The sequence below is a fragment of the Python bivittatus genome, unplaced genomic scaffold, assembly GCF_059951505.1.
Source record: "Python bivittatus isolate LINGU-HERP-01145 unplaced genomic scaffold, Pbiv_v1 ctg000210_np1212, whole genome shotgun sequence".
Classification (NCBI taxonomy): Eukaryota; Metazoa; Chordata; class Lepidosauria; order Squamata; family Pythonidae; genus Python; species Python bivittatus.
Genome location: NW_028277053.1, coordinates 9823403 through 9835569, shown reverse-complemented (window position 1 = coordinate 9835569; position 12167 = coordinate 9823403). Strand labels below are relative to the sequence as shown.

Genomic DNA, 12167 nt, shown 5'->3' with positions numbered 1-12167 from the left:
GAGCGGCCATTTAAATTGAATAAATAAATAAGTGAATAAGGAAGCAAAGTGGGGTCACTAATGCAAATGACACCCAGTTCCAATTCTCCTTTTCTTCTGATTCAAGGGAAGAGGCAGAAGAAGTAAATTAGGATCAGAGGAGCTACACAGGAGATGATAAAACTGAAAACTAACCCAGAGAAGACACAGAATGTTTGTAGTGGGCTCTGTCTGCCTGGTTACGCTGCCCAGCATTCCACCTTAGTATTTTGGAAAGCAACTCACTGAAGAACTCGCCCAACTTTTCAGGGTCTGCTTGCAAACCATGATCTGTCAATTCCTTCTTTAGAACAGAGCATGCAAGAAGTTCAGTGTCTGATTATTTTTTCATCTGTGGAATGAGTGTAAGTAGATCACTACATTAAAAGAATGGGAGCTGAATGCACAGGCAGGACACGAGCAAGCTTGCTTTTCGAAGGGGATACGCAACACAAAAGGCTTGGGAAAAGGTGGGGGGGGGAGGCACCAATTTTACTCTTTAAATCTCCACAATGAAGAAAGTGGGTTGCATGTTTTGACCCAGTCCACTTGGCTCTGTATGTGTGTGTGTAATTATTGCAAAACGGGCGCTAGCAGACTATATGTGACCCCTGGAAATTATTTTTTTGCAGGCCTGATATAATCAACTGTACCCCTGGCATATGGGAATTCTCTTCCTTTGAAAAAGACCTCTGCATCTTATACTGTAGCACCTATAATGGGAGAAACTCCCCAGATAACCCCATAGGAAAGGAACTGGACCTGCCACCTGCAGGAAGTTGAGGATTCTTCCTATGGGCTTCATTGTCAGAGACCAGGAGAGAGGAAGAACACAGAATGGGAGCTAATAGCTCCAGGCAAATACTGAAATAGGTGAAACCTGGTTTCGGAATCATGAGTGATAGATTCACACTTCTTAGGAAAAAGGGTGCTGAGATTCTGATGAGAACGGTTGACTTACTATGGATGTTGTGAATCTATTATTTGATGTGCCAATGCTCTCTAAGAAAGAAGCCCAGTTCTTTATGCATTCCTTCAGATGGTGGACAGTCCATCCTGAAGATAACTACAACAGTTTGTTCTTCAGAAGAAGAACCAGAATCTGAAGGTTTATGGCGCAATAGGACTTGCTTATTTTTTCCCAATGTCCTTTGTTACTTTTCTCTAAATCAGGCCTACTGTGGGAATAGTTGTTGCTTCTTTCTGTCATCTTCTGAAGAAACACGTCTCTGGAGGAGCTTTGCGAAGCGACAGCCCTCACAGTCAAAGCGAAGCAAGGCAGCCGCGCTACTCAAAAACCTTGCTGGACACTTCCAAGGCTGGTACTGCTGGAGAAGGCCTTGCGTTGACATGAAGAACTCCCTTGAGGAGAACCCTGCAGCCTCCACGGTACGACATGTTTCAAGATTTCTTCCAGTGTTACTAAGCTGTGCCACAAGTCACATTTTGCTTGCTAATTTGGACTGAATTTTCTACAGTGGCCTGTAGGATTAAAGAAGAAAGTTGCACTGTCCCACCTTCTTTCCACAAAGCAATATTCCTAATTTCTTTTAACTCTATGGCTAAGGGTTTTGATTTTAGGTCAGAGGTTGTTTTATGCTAATGGATACTATCTTGCACATATTAAACTGGACAGCCAGTTTGGTACAGTGGTTAAGGTGCCCTCACAGGGTTGTTGTTGTAGGGAAAACAGGAGGTGGGAGTATTATGTACGCCACCATGAGGTGTACAAAATAAAGGCAGGTTATAAACCTAATAATCAATCAATAAAATGTGGTGATTGATGCTATTGATGCTATGTCGTCTTAAACAGGTCTAGTTGTGAGTGAGGAATGGAAAATGGCATGATATGGATATGGCACACATTAAATAACTACGTTGTGTAGGCAATATTAAGCTGTATTTATTTCTATACAAAAAGGCATAGTACTGAATAATCATGAATTCTACATTACCAGCCGGCGATCCTGTAATTCCATCCGAGCAAGTCAGGAATAACACGCAGTGTGTGCTGTACTTTGGATTAACTGCCTTGCATTTTGTGAATCTGGGTCTTTAGGAGTCTTGAGATGGCATTCCTTTCTACTCTGTTCCTCCAAACTTTCAAGAAATAAAAAATGAACAACACGACCCCTTCAGGTGAGCAGTCAAGGTGAAGAACGGGCCATTCTCTGGGGACAGAAGAGACCCTGAATCAGCTCCTGGAAAGAAGCGAGTGCTCTCCATTCCTGAAGAACACGGGAGAAAGCAGCAAAGGTCTCATTTCCACCCGTACAAGATGTGTCACAGAGGAGGAGGAGGAGGAGGAGGAGGAGGAGACAAGGCTAACTGCTCTACTAACTTTGGAGAGCCAGCAGGGGTACGGACAAGTTGCAGTCGAGCTGTTGGCGTCCACTGATTCCTTCACCCTGCAAATGAAAACGGACGCCAAGAGGAACAGCGTCTTCCTTCCTGCCAACCCTCCCCTGCGTATTGCATTCTACCTGTGACTCAGCCCCAGGGCTAGACAACTCAGGTGCTTTTGTTCATTCTCTCCTATCCTCGCTCTGCCTGGGCTGCGTTTCAAATAGCTGGCCTTTTGGGAGGGGGCTCAGAGGAGGGTCTCTGGCGAAAGGGGCGGGGGGCATTCTGTGGCGCCTCCAGAAGTTCTGCTCCGGATTGCAACAGACAATCCTGCTGCAATTGGGAGCGAAGCGGCGTGGATTTGGGTGCGTGACGGGGGGGGGGGGGGCTCGTAGGGAGCGGAAACTCTACGACGCCGAAAACCAGCCCGGCTGAAGGGGGGCGGGGGCGATGCACCCCAGCTTGCGCGCCCCCACTCTGCAGGCTTAGGGTGTTTGGAGAAGAAAGCTCCAGAATCGCCCCGGGATCGCCTTGGCTGTTTGGAGCCCAGCTCCAACGCTGCTTGCCTTCCGCGACTCTCGGTTCCCGGCCGGGCTGTGGCCACGGCAGCCTTTCGCGGTCCACGGGGGTCACTCGAGCTTGGTCCGAGAGCGCGGGAACTCGTTCCAGGCTTGGAAGCGCGCAGGCTGGAGGCGCCGAGGCCGGGCCGGCTGGCGCCCTCCTCCCGCCGGGCCCCTGCGACGGGCGAGCAGCCCCTCCTGAGGCGGCGGGGCGGCACTTTCCGCGGGCGGCGAAGCAAAGGGTTAAGGCAGGCGAGCGGCCCGGGCGGAGGGAGGGAGGGAGGCGATTGGTGGGAAGTTGAGTCGGGGCGGGGCCGGGAGGTGCTCCCGGAGTTCCGAGCTCCCCAGGATCCCCGAGCGGGGCGGGGGGGTCAGTCTTCCTCGCCCTCCGCTCGGAGACCCAGCCGCCGCCGCCCCCTCCCCTCCCGCGCCCGCCTTGCCTCCGGCGGACGGCATCCCCCCCCCCCACGCTCCCCGGCATCCCGCCGCGGCTCCGGCGCTGGCGCGGTCCCGGCCGCTGGGTGTCAGGCACTCGCCGGCGGCGAAGCCCTCGCCGGCGGAGCTCGGGCAGGCGGCTCTGCCGCAGGGCGCCGGGAGCCAGCCGTCGGGGCTGGGGGCGCCGCCGCCGTCGCCGCCCGGCTCCTTTGTGGTGAGCGATGGTGGCGGGGGGCGCGGCGCTCAGCCCCGGGGCGCGCCGAGCCCGGCGCTGAAAGGCACGCGCGCTGGAGGCTCGGCAGGTCCCAGGCGCGACGCCCGCGGCGGGGACTCGGAGGGCGGCCCCGGGGCAGAGGCTGCGGGGCGCGGGGCGCCTGTCAGCGGCCGAGCGACGCCGGCGGCGGTGAAAGCGCCCGGCACATGGGGCGCCCCGGAGGCGGCAGCGGCGGCGGACCGGCCCCGGGGACGCCTCCGGCGCGGGAGGCAGCGTGAGCTGGGCCGGCGCGGGATTCCGAGGAAGCGGCAGGTAGGCAGCGCTCCTTCTGCCCACCGAGCCCCCGGCGACTTGTCCGCGCGATCCTGCCGCCGGAACGGGCGGCTCCCACGTGGCGGCTGCCGTGGCGGCGCCCGCTCTCCCGGTGATGGGCAGCTTTGCCAGGTGCCTGCCTTCTTCCTCTCTTTCTCCCTTTCTCCCGCCCCGCATCCCGGTCGGGACGCTCCGCCACGGACCGCAAGGCGGGCGACCCCCGGGCCGGCTGCCTATCCCTTCGGCTCGGCGTGCTGAGCAGCCCCGGGGCCGCTGCGGCCGGTGTGCTGAGCAGCCCCGGGGAAGAGCGCCGGGCGGCCTTTCCTTGGGCGGGCGCGGGGCCCGGGCGCTTCGTCTCCCGCCAGGGAAGAGCGGCTCGGCGAAGTTTGGGAGCCGAGGCGCTGGCGGCGGGCGCGGAGCCGGATCCTGGTCGCTGCGCTCTTGCGCTCCGCGGGCGCCGTGCGCCGAGCCGGCGCGGCTGAGCGGTAACCGGGCGATCGGGCGCCTGCGATCCGGCTGCCGCTCAGGTGGCGCGGAGAGAAAATGCTTTCGAAACAAAGGGCCCCCTCTCCATCCCCCCCCCCCCGATCCCTTGTCTCTTTGGATAGCTCCGCTCTGGTCGCCGTCGCTTCGCGTGGATCGGGGCGAAGCGGCGCCTTGGGCTTCGCCTCCGTCCCTTTCCCGAGCTCGCCCTCCCTTCGCCCGTCCCACGCCTCCCCGCCCGTCCCCCCAGCCCAGAAGCGATGGCTCAAATTTGTAAGCTAATGGCAGGGTGTAATTGCTGTTTGCTTTGCCTGATGGTTGACATGGATTGTTGTGTATCCCGAGGGCAGGGAACATTTAAATCAGGGAGTTTACAAGAGAGAGGAATTCAGACAGCTATAGCGAGTGGGACTTCATCAGAGATTTCCAGGCCAGTGCAGTCTATCTGGTGAACGCTCTGTACCTGTTTGTTGCCAGTCTGCGCTAGAGAAGCGCTTTAGCAGCTAACAGAAGTTCCTTGTGGACCAAAGAAGAACATCCATGTATGGCCTGATCCATTATTAGCGCCTCCCCCCGCCCCCCTGTGTTTCTGTATTCTGGTTCAGCAGGGGTGAGAAGTGGTTCCAAGCTTTAGTTAGACCTGCACAGAGTGGAAGAGGTTTTTACAAATAACTTCCTTGATTGGCTGGGTCAAAAGTTACAGGGCAGACTTTTCTTCTGTTCTGCTCTGTTCTGGGCTGATAAGGCTTGATAAGGCTTGGTGCTTTGCCTTCACAGGGCCCTTTCCCCTTTCTCTCCTTTTCAGGTTTTAGAGAGTAAACCGGGAAGTGCTAGCCACCCGATGTTCAAAATGGAAATCCCAGTTGTGCTGCTTATTCTGGGGATCCTTGCATTTGCTGATTCAGCAAGAGGTAAGGGGACAGAAATGAAGCCGTCTGGGAGTAGATGAGTTTTTTAAAAATTTTTTTTATTCCGGTTGACTTCTTTCCAGAAACTGTCTAATAGTGGTGTTTGAGACATGCAGTCTCCTTCCTTCCTTCCTTCCTTCCTTCCTTCCTTCCTTCCTTCCTTCCTTCCTTCCTTCCTTCCTTCCTTCCTTCCTTCCTTCCTTCCTTCCTTTTCTCTCTCTCTCTCTCTCTCTCTCCCCCCCCCATCTCAAACACCCATTCTATCTCTTCTGGTCCTTCTATCCTGCCCATGCAGGTGTGCTCTGGGGCTTTCCACTGCTGTTGAATTTTAGGTGTGAAAATCCACAGTTGGCTTCCAGTTTTCAGTCTGGAGGAAAAGGAAAACAATTGCATTCCTGGGTGGATCAAGAGAGCCTCTCCCCTCCTCTAATCTCTTCCAGCCCAGCTCTGCGTATTCCCAATCACACTAACTAAACAAACAAATCCATTAACTTCCCCTAAGTGACAGACAAATGACAGTTCTCAACAGCTAGCACATACTTTAGCCCAGTGGCTCCATCATATGATCATATTCCCCTAAACAGGTTGGCCTTTATCAGGGAGAAGGCCGAGAAACAGTAAGGTGGTGGCAGCAGGGTGGGGTGGGGGGCAAATGTGGGATTCTTTATCAAGAATAAACCAACCAAGGATTAAAGAACTCTGCACAAGCCTGTGAGGTGTTACTGTCCCTTTCTTATCAGAAGACTGGAGTAGCCCTTTTTGGAGTTAGAATCAAGTTGGCATGAAGAATGTATTCCTAGTAAGAAACGCTTCTTCTCTTTTGCCGTACAAACAGACCCTGTTTACCCAACTGTCCAGTTAGAGTTAGTTCAAAGTATGTCCCTTCCACTGATGCTTGAACATTCTTCAGGTAAACACAGAATATTTTCTTTCGTCTGGGGATGCTATTGTTATTTGGGTTCTGGAGGGAATGACTTAGTTAAATGAGGTTTCCATAGAAAAGGCCCAGACTTATTTCTAGGAATGAATCTGTTTGTCAGATGCTGGCAATCTATTGAGATAACACTCAACTAGATGGATCATACCTGACTTGCTTGAAGACTGCTGCTGAATTACTTTACCATTTAAATCTGATATTAGCCTGGAACATTGTCACGCATGTGTAGGTAGGTCAGTCCAAGATGAAAAGACTCCAAAATTTGCAAAAACAATGGGTGTGTGCTTATTGTCTGGTTCCCCACTGTCCTTACTCCCTAGCAAATCTTTTATAGAAACAGTTGTAGAGTAAGCTGATCCTTTTTACATGCTGGAGAAAAAGCAAAGACCTGAAACACCCAAAAGCCTGCAGGGAGTCCTATTCTCAATATGGTGACATAGCTGAATTTATTGAATGCTGCTATAAATTATTATTAATTTAATAGATTATAGATTAGTGCATCGTTTGGAACTCAGTGAAGAATCTAGAAAGACTTAGAGACAAGAAGGGTATTGAGTAAAGTCTGCAGACTTTTAATTGCTACATTTTTACACTCTTTATCTTGGATTCTTTATTACATGTCTAAAATGTGGCATTCTGATTAAAAAGGCCATGTTTATTGTTTTGGGTTTCATCATGTCTGCAGAGGAAATCAATGTTAGAGTGAAAACTTGTGAAGTTTGGATTGCTCAAAATAGACCTGTGGTAGTCATAGAATGATAAGTTCCTTCATAATTATGGCTGCATAAAACTATTTGGAATTTTCTTTAGCGGAATCAAGAGCATCTAATATGGTTCTAAAAAGTAGAACAGTAAACAGTAAGTGACACTCTTGGCCTTTCCATTTAAATGCAGAGATTTATGCCAATGTCTGAAAGGACAACTTCATCTAGATGAATGTGAGAACCATCTAGTGTGCTATAAATATATCATTTGAGTTGAATCCAACCAATTCACTTTTAAGTGCTAGTTTTTAAAACGTGCCTGTAAATTGTTATTCTGTCCTTCTCCATATGATAATTTAACTAGAAAAGCTGTCCAGTCTTATTAGCCCAAGCGATAATTTGGGTTGAAACTAGACAAGGTAGAGCAGGAAGCTGAACTGACATCTCATTCGTCTTTGGCCTCTCATGGTTCCTTGTAGCCCTACCAAATTTTAATCAAGTCAGTTTGCTCTAGTGTAAAATGTGAGGAAAAGAAGGAGTATCCTTTCTAATGATAAGACAGACTTCATTATTTCTCTTTCATGCCATCTCCAAATATATCTCATAATTAAACCCTTAATTGGAATGCATCTACATTTCAGTTGAACTCAAACATCCACCAATAACAAATCTATTTCTTAGTCCTTGAATTAAGGGACAGGCAGTAGCATCCAGAACAAACTATGATGATGCCAAATGGATAACACTTGCACAGTGATGTAGTCACACAAATGCCATGATTACGTGCTAGTGTCAGGCCATCAAGTCATGGTGTTGGTTTAATTACATCTCACCAACATGTGTTATCATATGCCTCAACTTGCATTCTCTCCAGATGCCTGTGGGAATTATTTATTAGGAGTTGGAAGGGTATGTTATATGGGGTTGAGAGACAATATTAGGGTAACAAGATTGTATATTGGAATGAGAATGAAAGGAGTCACTTTTATAGAGTGAAAGGGACTCGAGATTATGTTTGTCAGATTGGCTATATTATAAACACATGCAGTTTAGCAGAGGAGCAGTATAATTCAGCCTGAGCCTCAGAATAGGGCAGAGTAAATATACACATACGTAATAAGATCTACAAATCAGGAATGTTTAAACAGGAAGCCTTAGAGGGAGCTAGGTGGAACTATCAATGCTTGGACAGTCTGACAGACCTTCAAGGTGGAACAACCAACATTTTTTAAAAATAGGGTCATTTACCTGGGCAGATTCAATATTCATTGGTTCCCTATTAAATGGCCAAAATATATTTATGCTGGACTACAGATTCAAATAGGTTAGATTCCAGAAATAAGCCAGATTAAAAATAGTTAGTTTGTTTGGATTAACAAGTGGAAGCATGAGCAGAAACTGATTATCTTCTTCCTGGAAAACTTTCCACATCAGTTGGGCAACTGACTTTCCTCCACTCCAAAAGGGCCCTTCCACTTTCTCTGGACAGGCATTTGCATCCATGAAATGGCCTAGCAGGAAAGTGGAAAGGAGAGCTGATGTGAACCCAAGAATTGGTTCTGTCGGCTATCCCTGATCAAAGGACTGGAACAATCTTCCTGTGAAGAAAACTGTCCAGGTTTTGGAGCTTGAAGAAAAGGTGTGAGTAAGAGGGTTATATCTGGGGGAGGAGGAAGAGAAGAAACTTTCATAAAACAAAAATCAAGCTTCATCCTGTGAAGAGGTAGAAAATGTAAGACAGATAAAAGAATGTGCATATTGTATGTAGCGTAATTATGCCATTTGCTATGATAAAATATGAAGGCCATTAAACGTATCCATGGTTATTAGTCATAATGCTTACTTCTCAGAATCAATGTGTCTCTTAATATTAATTTGATGGAACTCGAGCAGGATGGAACTTTGATGTCCTTTGGGCGCCTGGTTCACTGTAGCTGCAGTCCATTCTGGAATGGATAGACTTGCTCTGATCCAGCAGGCTCTGCTAATGTTAGGACTTGGGTACTCTGGAGAATTTGTTCATTTATTCAGGCTTGCAAACTGGGCGGGTTAAAAACCAGTAAACAAGAAATAACCAAAAGAAAAACATAACATACCTGAGGCCAACAATAATTCTTATAAGCGGTACAGAATGGGTCGCCCTCACAGGGAATCTTTCGGAAGCTCAGTGGAGCAGCATTTCCCAATCTGTGTGGCCCATATTGTGGAGAATTCTGGAGGTTGAAATCCACACATCTGGATGCCATACTGGGGGAAGACTGCTATGGAGTAACCGTAATTCTAATCATTGAGCATCTCCTAGGCTGAAGTTGAGCCCATGTTTATGTGACGGATATTCAGAAATGTTGTAGGAAGTATTAACATTATCCCAAATTGTTTTGTTGCATGAGGTGGAAACTCCAAATGATGCGCACATCCACTTAATTAACAGAGGTAGTCCTCGCTTAATGTCTATTCGTTCAGCGACCGTTCAAAGTTATGACGATGCTGAATGAAGGGACTTACAACCAGTCCTCAAAGTTACAGCCATTGCAAAGTCCCCACGGTCATGTGAACAAAATTTGAGCCTTCTTTTATGCCAGCACAGCTGGGGCCTTCTTAGAGGCACCGGCTTCTTTTGTGAATGGAAGCCCTGGCTGGCGCGCGAATGGGGGCCCTGGGTGGGGCGCAAGAGAAGCCCCAGCTGCACTGGCGCAAAAGAAGGTGGTGTGAAAGAAGGCCCTGGCTGGTACAGTAGTGGCGCGTGGCAGTGGCAGGCAGGGCTGGGCGACGAAGGCAGCTGGTGGCAGAGGATAGGCGGGTAGCCAAAAGGGCAGAGATGGGGGGGAGATAGGCAGGTGGGGGGAGTTCAAGAGGAGGCAGTCCCTTACCTTACTGAGGCTCAGGGCTGGGAGGGACCAAGCCAGGAATGGCTTGGATTGGGGTGGGTCCTTGCCTAACGACTGGTGGGATTTGGTTAACTATGGCAAGGGGGACTGCCAGGATTGCTGTTGCTAAGCCATGCAGTCGCATGATGTGTTTTATGACCATATCACTTAGTGATGGAAATTCTGGTCCCGGTTACTGTCATGAACTGAGGACTACCTGTCCAGAGCATATACTCTACCAAGAATTTCTTTTCTGCAGGGCTCCTGAGTTGTGCAGGAAAGATCCACACCATGAGGGTTGGGATGAGAGCCCATCACGTGGGCTGGCTAGTTCATCTGCATAGTTGCTTTGTTCAGATACTGGAGGAGGGCACTGATGGCCTGATCGGCAGTGTGCAGCATCATCCGTGGGTTCCAGCCATCCTGCCATTCTTTTTGCTCTAGCTGATAACTCTCCTCTCTCCTCTTGTGGCAATGGGATTGTGAGTAGGCAGTCAAGCTGTCAGGCTTCCCACACCAAGACTCAACAGTAATTTCCAAATCTCTTGACACTACATGACTTAAGACTTGGCACGAGACCTAGCTTGGCTAGATAAGAGTCCTGACTGCAGATAAGCACAGAGCCATACAGAGCAGTTGACTTCCCATTGCTAGTGAGAGTGTGCAAATGCTTTTATGCCTTCGGTAGTTTAAACATTGTTGTTTTTAACTCCCAGCCTTCCTACGAATTAACAGAATCTTGGCAGGGTGCTCGGTGTTCTGGAAGCTGAGCGGGTGTTACGTGTTTATATAGGTCTGAGAACCTCTGGTTCCCTCCTCAACCTTCACACACACCACCCTTCAAACTGGGTTACTGTGTTTGCATCTTTCTGCCATCTCAGGTAGCTCCTCCTCCTTGTCACTAGGGGGTGGACATTGCTTTGGGTTGCCCACCCCATCACGTTATTGCTTATTATCTTTAATGGAGGCATCAGACATCCAGTTCCATAATCAGTCACTTATTTTGCATTTGGTCAGAACGACATGAGTTTAAATTTCAGCCTTTAAAGCATGACTTTATGTTCTATCTAGTGAAATATTGTTTACGTTATTGTCTGATTTCTATGGGATATGATGACAGCTAAGAAGGACCCACATTTATGTTCTGTGACATTTACCACACCACTGTAGTAGGTTCTGATGTGGGTTTAACAATAACAACTGAATGGAGAAATCTTTTATATGGCTTTTAAGCTACAATGTCAGCATAGTATAGTCTTTCTTGAACATTCACCAAAATCACTCTAACCTCTAAGCCAACTGCAAATGTGCTTTAGAAGCTACAGACGCTAATTATTTATTGCAATATGTGGCGATTAAAGAAATTAGTATCTAGTGAGTATGTTGCTATGCTTTAATGGAGGTGGCTGTATTTTCTAACTGCTATTTCGGTGGCCCAGAATTTGGCCATTCTTCTGAAGATTTCACACCTCCGGTTATTTAATAGGAAGCACGCAATTGCTTTTGGGACTGGTCTGGATAATTTATGATTAGAAGAGATACTAGCTCCATCCTCCAAATAAGATGGCATTTCAGTAGTACTAATGATGCTGACAGAGAGATTTAATAACTTCCCCTACCAAGAGTTCTTATGCATATGTTCAGGGACTGAAAAATTCCTTCTGAGTTTCTACTTTCTTTTAGACCTGTTAAAGCAGGACTGGTGCCATAAAATCCTTACCTGTGCATAAGAGAACCACAGTTCCTAGTGGGGGATGAGATCATGGCATGTCAGCCACTTATGGGAGTCATCATGTTTAGCCACATTTCTTTAGCTTCTGAAATCCAGCCTAATGTGTTCCTCACGTGGTCTCTTGGGGACAAGCAGCCCAGGGGTTGCTTCGAGGTCTGGCAGGTTGATGTTTTCTTCACCTTGGTGGGCTCTTTATGGTCAGAGTAGGGGGCACCTGGCTGGGATGAATGATCTGTATCAGGTATCATATGGGGTATTTAGAAGTTTTGGGAAAAGACATATCAGCTTCCTGGTTGATTTGTTCCTGAAACCAGTGGTTTCGGCTGCTGTTTTCATTTTGGTGAGAAGTTATTGATAGTTGCCATATAACTCCATGATTTTGAAAATATCCTAAAAAATACCATTTGTTGGAAACAAAGTAATGATTATTCAATTTAAAATATTGTTCAATTAGGCTGTTTAGTTTTTATTATATTGCTCTTAATACAATTGCCTTTTTTCAGATAACGGAGGCATTAGAAAGGATTTGAGTAATAAGTTTGGTACTCCATTATTATTCTTGACTATGAGGGCCACTTTTATTTCAATTTTGGCTTCAATTATGTCAAATTCCTTTGATTTTTGAGTGAAGGATCTGTACTGTCAGACCACAAC

The 12167-nt window shown here is 48.1% G+C and overlaps 1 protein-coding gene across 2 annotated transcripts in view; it reads left to right on the top strand.

Moving 5' to 3' along the window:
- Positions 1–3292: 3292 nt before the first annotated feature.
- FGFRL1 (fibroblast growth factor receptor like 1) overlaps positions 3293–12167 on the top strand; it is a 179074-nt gene continuing 170199 nt past the window's right edge. Inside the window, exons 1-2 of one of the 2 annotated variants that reach the window (XM_088139448.1) lie at positions 3293–3882; positions 5171–5276. In XM_088139448.1, coding sequence (XP_087995574.1) covers positions 5207–5276 — 70 coding nt within the window. In that variant the 5' untranslated portion in view covers positions 3293–3882; positions 5171–5206. Of the gene's footprint in view, positions 3883–3988; positions 4015–5170; positions 5277–12167 lie in introns of those variants that run through there. The other variant, XM_088139449.1, reaches the window with a different exon arrangement.